This window comes from Poeciliopsis prolifica, unplaced genomic scaffold, assembly GCF_027474105.1.
Source record: "Poeciliopsis prolifica strain line A6 unplaced genomic scaffold, Auburn_PproV2 SCAFFOLD034, whole genome shotgun sequence".
Lineage (NCBI taxonomy): Eukaryota > Metazoa > Chordata > Actinopteri > Cyprinodontiformes > Poeciliidae > Poeciliopsis > Poeciliopsis prolifica.
Window position 1 is genome coordinate 1,072,501 of NW_026562409.1, and position 13,884 is coordinate 1,086,384.

Genomic DNA, 13,884 nt, shown 5'->3' on the forward strand with positions numbered 1-13,884 from the left:
CCATCTGATTGGACTGTTTCATAACCAGATTGGATTTAACAGCATCTTCTTTCCATCTGTGTTAAAATGCAACATCAAAATGAAAACTGCAGCTGAATCGTTTTCTTTGAACCAGACACAGATCTTTATCTGACCATGTTTCACAAATGTGGGATGATTTAGAAAAGTGACTTTAGCTGTGAGTTTGTTCGATAGCAAATTATTTAAAGCCAATATTTCCAAACACGAACTACATAAAAAACATAAAACATACAAAATATACACGTCACTGATTATCAGACAAGTGAAAACATAAAAGAAAAGTTTGTTTAGATTTGCTAATCGACGTCAGAGACGAGGATAAGTACTGGACATGAGATTTAAAATGATAATTATCATGTTGAATCAGTTCAATTCAAAAATCCTTCATCGATGAAGCTAAGATGGCTCTCCTGTAGAGGTCAGTGTAACAGTGGTTCTGAAGAAGCTCCTGACTAAAGATGCGTTGAAATGATTGGAAATAAACTTCTCTCTGTTCCAGAGCACCTTCCTTCCACTCAGTTTGACCTTTCACCTCTGGTTCAGCTGCAGACAAACAGTTGGAGTTTCGCCCGACCTGAAGCAGCAGAACTCGCTCAGAGCCGGAGCTGCTTCAGGATTTTTCACTTTTAAATGCAGCAGAAACAACTTTCACTCGACTTTAGTTTCTATTTTTATCCTTTTATTTCCATTTTGGAGAAGAAAATAATCTGAAGAAGCAGATTATTTCTGTCGTCCACCAATGAATCGTTTTGGGATCATTTTTCATGAAGCACCTGATTGGTTTTCAAAGCTTTTCTCCATTTTATTAAAGAAAATATGAAAAAGTTGCTTCTGTACAGATAATTATATTTATCATTTTTCAAAAGAAAATTTAGACACAATTTAGTATTAAATTGAGTATAAACATAGTATTAAAACAGTAATATATAAAACATGGTATGTCATAATGATTATCTGTCTGAAAGTTTCAGTTTTTTATGTTTTTATTCTTTTATTTCACAGGATTTGATTGTCGAAGTTTTGCAGAGATTGCACCTGAACATCAAAGAGGTTGGTAAATTTATGATTCAAAAGTTTATTTTTCTTAGGAAACATTTAATAATTTGGGTTTATTGTCAGAAAAAACTAAATTTCTTTGGAAGAATAAAACTTCCTGGTTTGTAGATTAACTTCTACAAACCACACAGAGACCAAACGGCCTATTTAAAGTTTAGCATCACTGAACCCTCTACACTGCTGGTGTAGAGGGTTCAAAGTCTGGTGCATTTAAATAAATGCCTGGTCCTTGACAGCAATTAATGCAAAATTGGACTTTTTTTTATGTTTATTTCATTTTTTATTCCTAAATATCTTTTAGCCAAAAGCAGCTTTTGGTGAATTTATTCTTAAATCCTGTTTTCAAATAAAAAATGACTCATATTTCACTGTTGTAGACAGAAACATTTTCTAGGCCAGCAAAATATAGAATTACTGACCCAAACACTGTGTGAAAATGTTTAAACTGTTTTCAAATATTCAGTAATTTACATATTTTTATATCCCGTCGCTACAGAATCACTCATTTGTTTGTCATTAAAAACTCAAGTTTATTGTAGAAATGATAAGAAAATAAATGATTTCACTTTGAAATTACAGAGTTAAAAAGAAGCTTAATGTGTCGCATGACGACTTTCAGCTTTACGACGTTACAGGAATAAAGTTTGGATGTGATGAGAGATTTCTTGGAAAACAACGTGGAAAGCTGATGGCCTGCCCACAATGCTCCCTGCTGTTTGCTGATGTGGTTCCAGACACTTTTTCCTTCCACTCAACATTCTGTCAATATGCTATATGCAGCACAGTGACCAACCAGCAACGCCCTGTTGATGCCTTCCTCATGCAATGAGTCAAGAATTATTAGATCAACATTTGATTTTTTAACTGATTTATTGAAATGACTTGAAGCTCCTTAAGTTTTAGAATAATCAGTTTTTGTCCTGATGCTGATTATTGGAGTGTAAATTGATCCAGATGTGATGTTAGGGGATTGTCTGACCTCTGACCTCTGCCCTGTCCATGCGTGCTGTGGCTGTGTGGTTGCTGACCTCTGACCTCTGCCCTGTCCAGGCGTGCTGTGGCTGTGTGTGGTTGCTGACCTCTGACCTCTGCCCTCTCCAGGCGTGCTGTGGCTGTGTGTGGTTGCTGACCTCTGACCTCTGCCCTGTCCAGGCGTGCTGTGGCTGTGTGTGGTTGCTGACCTCTGACCTCTGCCCTGTCCAGGCGTGCTGTGGCTGTGTGTGGTTGCTGACCTCTGACCTCTGCCCTGTCCAGGCGTGCTGTGGCTGTGTGTGGTTGCTGACCTCTGACCTCTGCCCTGTCCAGGCGTGCTGTGGCTGTGTGTGGTTGCTGACCTCTGACCTCTGCCCTGTCCAGGCGTGCTGTGGCTGTGTGTGGTTGCTGACCTCTGACCTCTGCCCTGTCCAGGCGTGCTGTGGCTGTGTGTGGTTGCTGACCTCTGACCTCTGCCCTGTCCAGGCGTGCTGTGGCTGTGTGTGGTTGCAGAGAGCCTGTACCTGGCTCTGCTCTTCGTGGGTGGGGTTCTGATGGTTCTGGAGCAGAGCCGCTGCTTCAGCGTCATGAACAAGCTGAAACTCAGTGCCTTCGCCGCCATGTGCACCGCCCTCTCAGGTAACAGCACAACTCTGGAGCTACATCAGGCCTAAAACGGAGAGATTTGCAAGTGTGCAACATAATTAACAAATGTGTTTAATAATGTGTGAATGAACATTCACATTTGTTAGACAGTTTCTCAAATTGACACGTTTCAGTCTGAACAGGTAGAGACACGGACGGATCAGGCCGACTGCATCTCCAGCGTTTCAGACTTTCCAACTGAACAGGATTCGCAGAGATGCTGCGTTCAAGGCAGAAGAAAAGCTGAATGTTTCTCTGAGTCAGTCCAGCAGACGTAGCTCAGATTTTCTAGCTTTTATTCTGCCATAAACAAACATGCACAGCGTGTTTCTGTCGGTCCAGTTTGAAACCTCTCAATTTGCAGTGGCTGCAGCAGCGGTGGCTGCAGCTGCAGCAGCAGCGGTGGCTGCAGCAGCGGCGGCTGCAGCAGTGGCAGCAGCAGCAGGGCAGCAGGTCAGCCAGGCTGAATGTGCCGAACGCTGCAGTCAAGCATCAGAGCAGCTGACTGATCTGCAGCCACTCGCTGCCTCGGAGGATTTGCTGGTTTGTGGAGTAATCCGATTGGAACCGAGGCAACGGTTTGGGCAGTTCCCAGATCCGCCCAGAGGACCCCCCTCCCCCGCCCTGTTGTTCTGTTAATCCCAGAAAAAGCTGCTGCACAGACACTGAGTCTGCGTTCACCTCGCCCCTCTGCCTCATTAGACATGATTTCCTGGTTTCACCAAAAGTTACAAAAATAAATAAAATTTCGTTATAATCTGTCTGTGAATGTGAGCGGCTGTTTCTACCTAACAGATGCTGAAACCAAACTAAGACTCTTGAAATGAGATTTTAAAAAGTGTCTAAACACTGTAAAAACTACAGCTTGTCTTAACTGCCTTTAAAAACACACTGGAGCGTTTTGACCTCTGCTCTGCTCACAGGCCTTTGTGGGATGGTCGCCCACATGATGTTCACCACCATATTCCATCTTTCCGTCTCTATGGGACCTGAAGACTGGAGGCCAAAAACTTGGGACTACAGCTGGTCTTACGCGTAAGAACTTTATCAAAAGCTTAAAAATTCAAACAGAATCTAATTTTATGGAGAAAGAAACGAGTTGAGATCCAGTTTTGAGTTGTGAAATGAGATGAAAAGTTAAAAAGCTGCATTGTATTTAAACTGAATAACTGTATTCTTTGCAGCTTAGCCTGGTGCTCGTTTGGCACCTGCATGGGCTCTGCAGTCACAACCCTGAACAGATACACCAAGACCATCATAGAGTTTAAATACAAGCGGCACAACATCGAGAAGAACCTGCTGATCAAGCAGAAGATGATGGAGCTGGGTCTGCCTGAGCAGGTGTGGAACATGTACCTGACTGCAGCTCCAGCCGACCCGGAGGTTCTGCCAGAACCGCTGGTAAACGGCCACAAGCCTTCCACCGGAGCGCCGTACGTGTTTGAGGAGGTGGAGCATCCGCTGGAGCAGCAGGTGGAGGCGTACTGCTGAAGGAGGAGAATACTTAGGAGGAGAATACTCCCAGCTTCACATCCGATCTGCATCTGCAGAGTTAAAACCATGTTTATATTCTGGGACCAAGGCAACACCCTCCTGCTTTGACCTGAGCTGAATCTGCCTTCTTGCATCCAAGATGCATTAAACTGGAATGAGTGAGAGAAGCACAGAGCGGAGCAGTGATCCTGGAAGAGAAGCGCCTGTCCGGAGTGAAAGCTGGAAGCAGGAATCAGTCACTAACTCTGGATCAACCTGTCAGTTCCTGGACAGAGACAAAGCTGCAGGAACTGAGCCGCTTCTGCTTGGTTCCTGCTGCTGTTCTAATTCACACTTGAAGATGTGAATAAAAGAAAAGTGTAAGATGTGAGTGATGGATTTTTATAACACCAAACATCCCCGAGCTTCTCAGAGTTCCTCCGCAGAGTGGAAAAGGATTTCACCAATTTCACCAATTTAGGTTCGGAGAAACGTTGGGTTATAAAAACAGCTGCATAAAAAAAATCTGTTCAGTCAGAAACAGTTTTATAAGAATCAACAGCAGCTGGTTGATCTGAATCAGAGACACATAAACAAACTGAAGTGAATTTTAAACCTCAGTTGTTCCTGAACAACAAGGCTGAGTCTCTGATGGATGGATCTTCTTCCACATCTTACGGTTTCAGGATGAGGTGATGCCCTTTGACCTGGAGCATCGAGTCAAAGGGCATCAGGCTCTTTGATGCTCCGGCTGTCAGTCCAATGACAAACAGAAGCTACTGGCTTCATTCAGTCTGGATTACCAATCTGGATTACTAGTCAGCCTTTAACTAGTCAAGTTAAAAGACATTCAGCACCAAAGATTTACATCAATAATGTGCAAACGTTTCAGTGTGAGGGCCAAAGCAATACTTTGAGCACCCCTGATTTAGATGAATGTATGTTTTATTTGGATTATAGAAAATCCTCAATAAATTGAAACGAGAGAGAAGAGGCCACCTTTGCTTTTGGTAAGCAGACGTGAATAAAGCAGAACTGCTTTATTCACGAGTTTAAGCTCTTCAACCAGCTGAAAAAGCAGCAGAGAAAATCCAATTGCAGTGTGTTAACAGCAGCCGATCTGTGACCGTTTGGTTCCTCTTTTCATCTGTTTCTGATGGAGCAGCTGCTGCCCGGCACATTTAATCCCACTGGATGGAAACAATCCAGGTTACAGTACGCCTGCTGATCTTCGGTTATCAGCCATGACACGATTCCACGCTGATCAACTCACATAATACTGTTTTCATTATGCTTGGGAAGCACGAAGAGGGACAAATATATGAAATGTTAAATCAGACTCACGTTTTTTATAAATATATTATTTAAATGATGAAGCATCAAGCTGCAGAGGCCACTGAAGAAGAAAACATCTGTGGTTATTCAGATCCTCCTTTCATGTCGATGGTTTCAGTGGCTCATGTTTCCGACTGGAGCATCTTCCAGACACACGCAGCCCTGCATGGACAGGTGGGTGCAGATGATGCATGCATGAATATGTATGCAAAAGAAAAAAAACACACATTATGGAAAAAGTACCTGTATTTTCAGACCTAAACGCCTGGCTCATAGCATCCATCCATCAAAGTTTTCAAAAAAATAAGACTGACTTTTCTGTAAAAAATTAAACTCGCTTTAGTTTATCACTTATACAAAAAACTGTACATTTAAATGTATACTTAAATTCTCATCTGTTTTAATAGTCATTGTGTGATTGTTAGGAAAAACAATACACCACTGGATACAAACTTTAAAATAAAAACAAATTTTCAATGTAATATTTTCAAATAAGTTTCAGTGAATAAATGCAAATCTTGTGCCTTAAAATGTTTGCATTCAAATGAATCTCGCTTAATATTGAACATGTAGGTTAAGAGCTTTTCAGTAAGAGCTAAAAACGTTGTTATTCACACAATATCTAGTCCCGCCTCTTCTGTGGGAAACTCGCTCTGATTGGCCCAAAGACCTGTCAATGACTGCCGGTAACCAATCAGCGTTAAGAACTGGGAACTTGTTGATGACGTTCATCACTTGCCGGAAGAGAGGTCGCATGTGTGGAACATTCAACGTCCGGTGAAGGAGGCTGAAAGTGTGGACTAAATGTGCTAAATGCTAAATGTGTCAGGACTGTTAGCGGAGGAGTTTGGGCTCGTAAACACCGCCTGCCTCGGACATTCTGATGATTAGCTGAACATTTAGCATGAATAGCTCCCATGTGAGGCTCTGCAGGCTTCTGGTTGTGAACGGCAGAGCTGTAACTGCCGCTGCGACGGCCCCACGCTGCGATTATTCTCCTTACCGGACTGTTTCCCACTTTGTCCGGTCAATGGCGATCTCTGGGAACCAGTTCTCAGCGACGAGGCCGCAGAAGCAGAAGCTCCGCTGGCAGAAGATCAAGGAGAGCAAAGACAAGCGGGGAGACGTTCACGGACCGTCCAACGTGTACGTTCAGGTGGTCGGTGCGGGAAGCAGGGACAACACCGCGTCGCTTTACGTCTTCTCCGAGTACAACAGGTAGGCGCTTCACGTACTTCATATTAGATAAAAGATCTTGTTTCAGTTTAAGTACGTCAATTAAAGAAGAATACGCTCACGTTTCCCTCATCAATTACCCGGAGATGGTAGTTTACATACAGCCAGTGAACGTTACTCATTTGGCAGGGTTTCTTTAGGATTTCAGATCCTTTTTCCACATTTTGAGCCACAAAGTGACCGTTCTTCAAATGATCAAACATTGCAATTAATAAATCAGTGAAAAAAGAGCATAATGGGTTTACTGATTTCACTTTATGCTCATTTTGAATTTAAAGACTTCAACAAATACATCTGTTGTAAAGTGATAGTGATCGAACGGTCATGTTTTTGGACTGAGTGCAGTCAGGCACACTGGGATTCAAACCCACAACCTTCTTGCAGCAAAGCAACACCTGTAGCAACTGTGCAGCCCTTTAATAGGAGACTTCTCTAAAACGTTACTGGATCAAACTAACTGAGAACTATTTACGTTTAAGTTGGGAATTACAGTAAAATATATATTAAAGCAAATCACATGATTGTTCTGGATTTTATGGCAGAACTTCAAAGATCCACATCAGTAGCTTCCGTTAAATGAACTGTAATACACAAACTGCATTGGATAGTCTGTTTTACTATTTTAGAAGGCTCCAGTCTGTAGGGTTAAAATCTTTCAGTCTCTGTGCTGCAGGTACCTGTTCAACTGTGGAGAAGGAACCCAGAGACTCATGCAGGAACACAAGTAAGCTGCGCCTTTGTCTCCGGCTGCTGGCTGAGCTAACGGCGCTAACATGGATCTGTTTCACCCGCAGGCTGAAGGCGGCGCGGCTGGACAACATCTTCCTGACCCGACTGAGCTGGGACAATGTGGGAGGCCTGTCAGGTCAGAGGTCAACATCTAAAATCACGCTCTCATGCTAGAGACTGGGGTTTCTTTACAAAATGTTATGAATCAGAGAAACTCAACAGTTTCCACAGAGAAGTGATTGTGAATTTCCACTCTGATATTTGAGAACGTCATAATCCATTTTATTTATGGTTTTTATTTTTGCTTCATTTTGGAAACTTAAAGTGTTCTTCACATAGTTAAAGGTTATTGGTCTTTGAAAGGGAAAACTTTCATTATTATTTCAATATATCAGTTGAAAATAGTCTCAAAACAATAATATTATCGTCTGTTGCAATAATTGCAAGCAAAATGAATCAATCAGCAGACTTTGTTTTGTGGATATTGATACTAATAATGGAGTCATTTCAAATATAAATCTGTTTTTTATGTCATTGCTAGTTGCATGTATTTTTTGTGACTGTTATTAATAATATATTTGTATTTTCTGAATCTGCATTGCAGGGATGATATTAACCCTAAAGGACACGGGCGTCCCTGAGTGTGTCGTCTCTGGACCTCCACAGCTGGTGAGAAACTGCAGAACATTTCACAGGTGGCTGCTTTGGGTTTCATGGAGAGACTGACGTTCTGTCCTGCATCTGTTCATGTTTCAGAAGAACTACCTGCATGCCATAAAGTCCTTCTCTGGGCCTCTGGAGGAGATGAAGCTGTGTAGGCCGGATGTCTCTGAGTGTAATGTAATGTCATGTTGTGTTTTTGGTGAGGTTGTTCATGATGTGATGTCCTCTCAGTTGTTCGACCGTACACTGAGGAGATGCACAAAGATGAAACCATGACTGTGTACCAGGTGCCCATATTTGGTAAATTCAAATGATTTTTTATTATTATTATTTCCTCAGAGTTTGTCTTTCAAAAGCATTGATATTTTCATCTGGTTTTTATGTTTTTTGTAGCCAATTCAGGAATAGACAGAGGAAGAAACTCACCGCAGGCTGGCAGAAGCAGCAGCAGATCGCCAAAGAGAGACGGACCGCAGCGCAAAACCAGAGAAGAAGAATCAGGTGAGACGGCTGCTTCAGCTCAGCTCCATCAGAACTGGATCTGTAAGAGTTTTAACCAGGAAGCCTCAGGATCACACTGCCACCACCATGCCTCTCAGTGTCTCTTTAGTCTTTGGCTAAAGACCACGAGCAGTTTCTGCTGCTAGCGCTAGGCTAGCACATTAGCTTGTATTTACCCAGAATTCCCTGCGATGTAGTCCACTTCCTGCTTTTGGAGCGACCTCTGGTCCACTTGGTGCTCACAAACAGAACCAGCGTTCACTTCAACTGAACCCACTCTGAGGTTTGGAGTACCAGAGGTTAGAGGTCGGTTAGCATTCTTATCTTACCGGACTTTGACTAGACAAATGGACTGTAGTTGGATATGAGTGGACTGAACAGAATAGGTGTGAATGAACTGTTCCTGTTCAATTTCTGGTCTGAATTGTTTTCCAGGTGACAGAAGCGCAGCAGGCAGAGACTCCTCCCTGGTGATCGCCTTTGTCTGCAAGGTCAGCACCAGAAAACCAAGGTCTTTATGTTGGAGTTTGTTTCTGACGTCCTTTTCTCTCCTGCAGCTTCATCCTAAGAAAGGGAACTTCTTGGTGACTAAAGCCAAAGATCTGGGTCTGCCGGTGTGAGTCAGCGCCTCATGATTTGACGTCTGACCCAAACCGTCCCGATTTCGCTGATTTCTTCCTAAAATGTCTCTGCAGAGGAACATCAGAGATCGGCCCGCTCATCAGGGCTCTGAAAAACGGAGAAACCGTCATGCATGATGGAAAAGAGGTGCAGTCTGTTTGCCTGGCAGTAATCAGATTACATCTCCAAAGCGCCGCCTGACGCTTTGCTTCGCCTCACAGATCCGGCCGGAGCAGGTCTGCACCCCCACTGACCCGGGGCCCGTCTTCCTGGTGCTGGAGTGTCCGTCTGAGGAGTTCCTCCCAGCGCTGTGCAGCAGCCAGCAGCTCAGACGGTAACCGTCGTCCAGCCAGATGAGCTCAGGGCGGCTGCAGCCGTCCGGCGCTGACCGGTCTCTGCTCCTTCCAGGTTCCAGGATGGCGGATCGGAGAATCCGGCCGCGCTGGTGGTCCACATGACTCCTGAGTCCATCCTGAAGACGGATCAGTACAAAGAGTGGATGGAGAGGTGGGACCGTCGCGGTTCAGAACCGGACCGCCTTGTTTCAGGTGGAGTCCAGAAGGTCTGAGTCCACTCCGGGTTTTTCAGGTTCCCGTCGTCAACAGAACATCTGATCCTCAATGAACACGTCAGCACCGTCCACCACGTCCGGAGCCACAAGATCCAGACGCAGCTCAACATGATCCACCCAGATATCTTCCCCCCGCTGAGAGCCGCCAGAACAACGGTACACTTCCTGTTTCCTGTTTACAGCTTTCTGTTTCCTGTTTACAGCTTTCTGTTTACTGTTTCCTGTTTACAGCTTCCTGTTTCCTGTTTACAGCTTCCTGTTTCCTGTTTACAGTTTCCTGCTTCCTGTTTACTAAGATCCCATCAGCATCATGTTGCTTCAGTTTTTCTTCCTGCTGTCAATTTACATAAAAAATCCATATTTAAATAATTTGTTTGTTTTTTACCTTAATATACTGTAAACTTGTTTAGTTTATTTTTCATTTTACTCTTTAAAATGTCAGACTTTGCACATAATCATATATTTTCTCTCTGTCTAGTTTTTAAATATTAAATGATCTGATCATTTCTTTCCTCCAGCCTCCTCCGTCTACATCAATTAGAAATTAAATAGAAATCTAAAGATCAAAGATCAGAAATTGAATTCTGTGAAGGCCAGGAAGAGGAAGTGAATGTTTTAGGCACAAATTAATCTGATTTATTAATATTTCATTGTTCTCAGCAGGTTTGTTTTGTTTTTGCTGCTTTTGTTTGTTTTTCTGAATTTTTTTTGGCAAAAGGTTCAGAAATGAGAGCAGCTGAATCGACCAGAACAAACATTTTAATCGTTGGAGTTTCTGAATCCATGTGTTTCTTTTTCACACAACAGGAACAAAATCAGTTATTTCATTTTATTTTATGTTCAGGAGCTGCAGGCGGCTCTGCACGTTCCGAACGTCCGAGCCGAGTGTCTGCTGAAGTTCCAGCTGCGACCCATCATGGAGTGGCAGAGGTTTTCTCCCGTTGCTCATTTTTGTCCGCAGCGTTGATGGGATATTTGATTTGACTCCGTTTTCATTCTGTCTCATGTTCAGAGACGCCGTTCCCTCCTGCAGCACCGAGGACTTTGTGAAAGAAGCTTCTGAGATCCCAAACTTCCTGGAGGAAGTGGAGAAGTGCCGGACGGCCTGTCCAGACGATTCTGGTGGGTCCAGAGTCGGATCAGGTTGGATGGATAAATTCAGAGTTTGGTTCTGAAGTGGAGTCTGCTTCCTGCTGCAGGTCCGGCTGACGGGTTCCCACACGTTGTGTTTCTGGGAACTGGGTCGGCGATCCCCATGAAGACCAGGAACGTCAGCGGAACGTTGGTCAACATCAGGTAGGAGAACCTGGAGATGAACGCAGCGTGTGTGTTCAGCTGTGTGTGTTCAGCTGTGTGTGTGTGTGTGTGTGTGTGTGTGTGTGTGTGTGTGTGTGTGTGTAGCTCCAGTCAGTCGCTGCTGCTGGACTGCGGCGAGGGAACGTTCAGTCAGCTCTGCACACACTACGGCGAGGCCGTGGACCAGGCGCTGTCCCGGATCTCCACTGTCTTCATCTCCCATCTCCATGCCGACCATCACACGGTGAGAACCATGGCGCCACCTGGAGGTGAGCGTTAGCAGAGCCGCGTGCTAACCCTGACTTCCTGTTCCTCTCAGGGCCTGATAAAGCTGCTGCAGCAGAGGCGACGCGCGCTGGTACGTTAGCTCGGCATGCTGGCATGGCGACTGGGGTTTCTCTATATCAATATCTGTATCAGTTCTGATCATTGAAAATAATTGTAGATCAGGGGTCAGTCATGACTGATCTATTCAGTCTAACTCTTAATTTGTTGTATTTTCTGAAGCTTTTGGTGGTTTTATTGCTGCACTGGTTCAGATTTATGACTTTCGTTTGTTTGTGTGCGCCTCCAGGCCAGCCTGGGAATCCCCTTCAGCCCCGTCTACCTGGTGGCTCCGGTCCAGATCCTGGCCTGGCTCGGTCAGTACCACGACTTCTGTGAGGAAATCCTGCATCACTTCAGGTTCGTCAACCTGCTGCAGCTCAAAGCTTCAGTTTCATCAGAAACGTCTGCTCTGCATGCAGCCAGCCGGGCTCAGCAGGAACAGAACCGGCTCATCATGATTGATTCATGACTCATCATGTCTCAATCATTCAATCATTAATTCCTAATAACTTTTTCTTCCTTACAGTCTGAAATATGATTAAACTTTTCTCCAGATTAGGATGATAATCCTTCCGTTTATCAAACCGTTATTTTTCCTTCGTCTCCTGTAAATGAAGGCGGGTCACTAAAGCTGAACTGCTGTTTCTTCTTCTGTGGTTTTCAGCCACATCCCCAGCAGGAGTCTGTGTGATGATGTTGATGTTTCCAAGCTGAAGCCTGATTCGTCGTTCCAGTCCATGCTGAAGTTGACCAACCTGCAGCAGGTCTGCGGCGCCGTCGGCCCGCTCCGTTCCTCTCTCTGTTTTTGATTGGTTCTGTTAATTCGACGCTCTGTGTCTCAGTTTCGGACCTGCCTGGTCCACCACTGCCGGAACGCCTTCGCCTGCAGCTTTGTGCACCAGTCTGGCTGGAAACTGGCTTTCTCTGGAGACACCATGCCCTGCGACGCCTTCGTCCACATCGGTGAGCGACCAGCGCAGACCGGACCGGACTGACCACGGACCGGACTGACCGCGGACCGGACCGGACCGGACTGACCACGGACCGGACGCGGACCGGACCGGTCGTCCTGACAGAATAAGACCTGGAAACCTTCAGTTCACTAAAAAAGTTCTTTAATTTGTTCTTCATGGCTCTGCTGACTGTGGCTCCAGGCGGTTGAAGCTACCGCTAACTAGCTGCTAAGGTTCCCAGGCTGCATAAAGTTTATACGTTTCTCTGGAAAATGATCTTATTTTCCATTCATTATGGCTTTAAAACGTCTGAGAAAAGAATTCATTGTTTCATGTTTCAGTTCATTAGAAGCTCCTTCCACTGGCGCCCAGTAGGTCTTCCTTTACTGGCCGTCTGTTCCCAGTCGTGCCTGGGACGCCGCCGGTCCTCTGGGAACGAAGGGTTAAACGTTTTTGGGGATTTTTCCAGGAAATGAAGCGACGCTGCTGATCCATGAAGCCACGCTGGAGGACAAACTGCTGGAGGAAGCTGTGGAGAAACGACACAGGTGAGACGGAGAGCTGATCGTTTCTCTTCTCCTCTGGAGTTTTTCACATTCTTCTGCTTTTTGTGACAGTTTTTGTAGAACTATAAATATAAATTTGTGTTTTCTGGTTCTTGAAAGTTCTAATAGAATGACTTTAAATCGATTTGTTTTCCGGTAGCACGACCTCGCAGGCCATCGGCGTCGGCATGAAGATGAACGCTGACTTCATCATGTTGAACCACTTCAGCCAACGCTACGCCAAGATCCCGGTCTTCAGTGAAGACTTCAGTGACAAAGTGGGAATTTCCTTCGACCACATGAAAGTAAGACTCTCCTACGACACGCAGAAGTAAAACTTGACATAAACTCTGGTTTTAAAGGTGACTTCTTTCTTCCAGATTTGCTTCAGAGACTTTAAAACTCTCCCTAAACTCACTGCTGCTCTGAAGACGCTGTTTGCTGAGGAGCTGGAGGAGCTGGAGGAGCGGCAGGAGCGGCGGGAGCGGAGGAGCTCCAGAGGAGAAGGCTGCAGCCAGGCGGTGCAGGCCGGAGCAAAGAGAGGCCAGCAGGGGGCGCCGCTGCACAGCGACGGCTCAAAGAGGCTGAAGTCCAACTGATTCCTCTGCAAGAACAGAAACTATTATTTTATTTATGAGACACTTTTATTTACCGCAGAAATAAGTTTCCTGGTTTTGCTGTGAAAATAGTTTGATTTTTGTTGAACAGAATAAAAATCTTCACACCAACCTGCTCCGGACAGTTACTGTCACATCGGCAACCTAAAATAAATGCTTTTATGAATTTGAGCTATGAGAGAGAAAATGATAGAAATGATAACAAACAAAAAAATGGAATAAGGAGTAAAATTATGAAAATGCTCTGAATTTTCTAGATTAATGAAATTAATACGTTTTTCTTAGGAAACCTGGATGGTATTCAATGTTCAAACGCATTAAAT

The 13,884-nt window shown here is 44.5% G+C and overlaps 3 protein-coding genes and 1 long non-coding RNA gene across 4 annotated transcripts in view; 2 read left to right on the plus strand and 2 right to left on the minus strand.

Annotated features, from left to right (window-relative positions):
- rcvrna (recoverin a) overlaps positions 1-2,598 on the minus strand; it is an 11,274-nt gene extending 8,676 nt beyond the window's left edge. The window contains exon 1 of the mRNA XM_055052008.1: positions 2,157-2,598. The gene's annotated coding sequence lies outside the window, so the exon portion shown is untranslated. The remainder of the gene's footprint in view (positions 1-2,156) is intronic.
- Positions 1-5,551, plus strand: part of LOC129373890 (germ cell-specific gene 1-like protein) — a 7,420-nt gene extending 1,869 nt beyond the window's left edge. The window contains exons 2-5 of the mRNA XM_055052007.1: positions 1,024-1,071; positions 2,536-2,688; positions 3,618-3,729; positions 3,879-5,551. Of these exons, the coding sequence (XP_054907982.1) occupies positions 1,024-1,071; positions 2,536-2,688; positions 3,618-3,729; positions 3,879-4,185 (620 nt within the window). The 3' untranslated portion in view covers positions 4,186-5,551. The remainder of the gene's footprint in view (positions 1-1,023; positions 1,072-2,535; positions 2,689-3,617; positions 3,730-3,878) is intronic.
- Positions 2,607-6,592, minus strand: LOC129373892 (uncharacterized). The gene is made up of 4 exons (XR_008607412.1): positions 6,506-6,592; positions 5,512-5,664; positions 4,051-4,178; positions 2,607-2,719 (listed from the first exon to the last, which is right to left on the minus strand). It is a non-coding gene; the product is annotated as an uncharacterized LOC129373892 (long non-coding RNA).
- Positions 6,247-13,672, plus strand: elac2 (elaC ribonuclease Z 2). Its single transcript, XM_055052006.1, has 24 exons — positions 6,247-6,720; positions 7,412-7,462; positions 7,533-7,603; positions 8,072-8,136; positions 8,224-8,281; positions 8,362-8,430; positions 8,524-8,631; positions 9,067-9,122; positions 9,189-9,247; positions 9,327-9,399; positions 9,474-9,586; positions 9,661-9,759; positions 9,841-9,979; positions 10,668-10,753; positions 10,836-10,945; positions 11,023-11,119; positions 11,225-11,363; positions 11,439-11,477; positions 11,694-11,803; positions 12,111-12,210; positions 12,289-12,409; positions 12,869-12,947; positions 13,105-13,249; positions 13,325-13,672. The coding sequence occupies exons 1-24, from the start codon at positions 6,407-6,409 to the stop codon at positions 13,541-13,543; spliced, it is 2,520 nt and encodes an 839-aa protein (XP_054907981.1). The 5' UTR covers positions 6,247-6,406; the 3' UTR covers positions 13,544-13,672.
- The last annotated feature ends 212 nt before the right edge of the window (positions 13,673-13,884 follow it).